The 2,631-nt window shown below is 29.1% G+C and overlaps 1 protein-coding gene across 3 annotated transcripts in view; it reads left to right on the top strand.

The window, feature by feature from the left end:
* The window catches only part of LOC106474882 (alpha-N-acetylglucosaminidase-like), a 28,279-nt gene extending 27,914 nt beyond the window's left edge, over nt 1–365 (top strand). For all 3 annotated transcript variants that reach the window (XM_013935579.2, XM_022403164.1, XM_022403163.1), the window contains one exon: nt 260–365. In XM_013935579.2, coding sequence (XP_013791033.2) covers nt 260–347 — 88 coding nt within the window. In that variant the 3' untranslated portion in view covers nt 348–365. The remainder of the gene's footprint in view (nt 1–259) is intronic.
* Nucleotides 366–2,631: the final 2,266 nt, after the last annotated feature.

Here is a 2,631-nt window from a genome sequence, read left to right as displayed (position 1 = left end):
ACCTTGAAACAAATATCAATAGTTAACTGACTATATATATACGGGTTTGGACCTTGAACCAAATTCCAATAGCAACTGACTCTATATATACGGGTTTGGAACTATTGATATTTGTTTCAAGGTCCAAGCCTGTATATATAGAGTCAGTTAACTATTGATATTTGTTTCAAGGTCCAAGCCTGTATATATAGAACTGACTCTATACTGTTTATACCATTTTTTTCAAAGTTTTTATGTCTTATGAACTTTTTTTTTCTAGTACCACTTTTTTGGAGCCTAGTGATCCATTATTTAGAAAAATTGGAGCTATGTTTCTACAAGAGGTAATTATGGAAATTGTATTATAAATCCAGCAAAGTAAAGTTATTTAAGTTATAATTATATATTGACATATAGATCTCTCTTAGAAGATATACCATATTACTGTCTCAGCTTGGCTGGCTAGAACTGTATTAGCTTGAATTTGGAGTTCTTAGCTATTTGTAGAATGAAATGCCCAGCTGATGTTACTTAATACATTTCGTATGTGTGTGCTTCACTTAATAAAATTTTACATTATATAGTAATGTATTATATATGGCTAACATGTTATTATAATGAAATTTTGTAATACACCATTCACTTGAGAGTAAGAGTATAAAAATAAATATATCATAATATCTGAAGTCTTAGGTAAGTTTTGTTAGTTTATAGTTCTAGTCTGATTAAATTTGAATCTGAGGAATCCATAAAAAAATCTTCATTTTTTTATCAAATATTTTTCTTAACTGAAATATTTGCAAGTAGGTGAAAGTGTACAAGTCATCTTTTTAGGGATTTAAATTTAAAATTTATTTAAACTACTGTATTATCAATGTATACAAATAAACTTGACTTCTAAATATAGTTAATAAATCAAATTTTAATGTTATATAAGTTTTAGTTTTTAATTTCCAAAGGAAATATTTAAATAAATTCTCAGTCTCTGTTTGGCTGGCATTTGCTATCTCACACTTACCCATTTTCTGTTTTCTCATCAACCCTCTATGACGTCCTGAGTCTAACATAAATTACTGATTATGGTGTAAGCATTACTAATGCATAGTATAATTCTTATAGCCTTCAATCTTTGTTTATGGAGAAATAAGTCAGAAAGTCAGACCCTCTCCTTGACAAATTACCAGTGGTTTTCTGTGATGTTTTATATTACATCATTTATAACCAATAGAAAGTGAAAGTTTTAATCTACTGAATCACATATATGTTAGCTTATTCTCAGTAGATATTTTTATTTCACCTACAAATTAAAACTTGCTATTACTGAATTCAGACTACACTGCAAAAGAAAATATGGTAAGGTTATGTAGCCAGTTAAATTATAATAGCTGTAGGAAATTTATTGCTTTTTATGTGTTATTTTGTGTTTTTAAATGCATATTTCAAATGAATGAAAACATTTTCTGTTACTACTCCTGTCATTACAAGGAATTAGGGTTAAGTTTCATCAGCAAACAAACGAGACCAAACATAAGTACTAAATGTTTTGTTTTGTTTCATATATTTTTTATTTATTATTATAAAAGTAATTAAAATGTAAATATTTGAAATTTGTTATGTAATGAACAAAGTAATATTAAAAAAATTCCCACACAGGATATGCTCCTGCGTTATATCATTCAGTACAGTACATGCGACTTGCAGTTTGTATCGTGGGATTATTAGTTAGGCACATTTCAAAGAGAGATAATACAAAAAATTAAATAACTGTAAACTGTTATGAGCTTTAAACTGTTGAGGATAAATAATTATAATTTCTGTTCCAATCAACAGTCAATATAGAACCAAAAAAGAATGATTTAGATTTATTTCATCCTTTTGTGGTGGTTACAAGATCAGTCAAATCGACCAAGTGTATGTGGTGTTGGGTTAAAGAAAATAACAGGTAGAATATAAAGATTTACTGAAAAAAAAACATTTGATATTCATTTAGGAGGTTATAGAGGTTATGCGAATGAAACTGGAAAACTGTGAGATGAAGATAAGTATTTTTAATCTTAACACAAAATTACCTTTCACTTCAAACAGTTAATAGTCTGAATCACACTCTGTGTACCAGTTTAACGTTGAATATTATTTATGATTTTAACTTTATACACAAGTGCCAAAATACTATAACCTCTTGATAGTATACTTTCATGGTTAACTGGTGGTAATATATTTTCATGGTTAATTGGTGGTAGTATATTTTCATGGTTAACTGGTGGTCGTTTATTTTCATGGTCAACTGGTAGTAGTATATTTTCATGGTAACCTGGTGATTAGGTACATTCATGGTTAACTGGTGGTAGTATATTTTCATGGTTAACTAGTGGTAGTATATTTTCATGGTAACCTGGTGATAGCATACATTTATGGTTAACTGGTGGTAGTATATTTTCATGGTTAACTGGTGGTAGTATACTTTCATGGTTAACTGGTGGTAGTATATTTTCATGGTAACCTGGTGATGGTATATTTTCATGGTACCCTGGTAGTTGCAAGGTCCAAGCCCGTATATAAAGAGTCAGTTAACTATCAATATTTGTTGCAAGGTCTAAGCCCATATATGGTACATGATATAAACACTACACTACCAGAAAACCTTTCAAACAG

Source organism: Limulus polyphemus, unplaced genomic scaffold, assembly GCF_000517525.1.
Source record: "Limulus polyphemus unplaced genomic scaffold, Limulus_polyphemus-2.1.2 Scaffold7816, whole genome shotgun sequence".
NCBI classification, from domain to species: domain Eukaryota; kingdom Metazoa; phylum Arthropoda; class Merostomata; order Xiphosura; family Limulidae; genus Limulus; species Limulus polyphemus.
The sequence above is the reverse complement of the archived record's forward strand: the minus strand, read 5'-3'. Positions and strand labels throughout refer to the sequence as shown.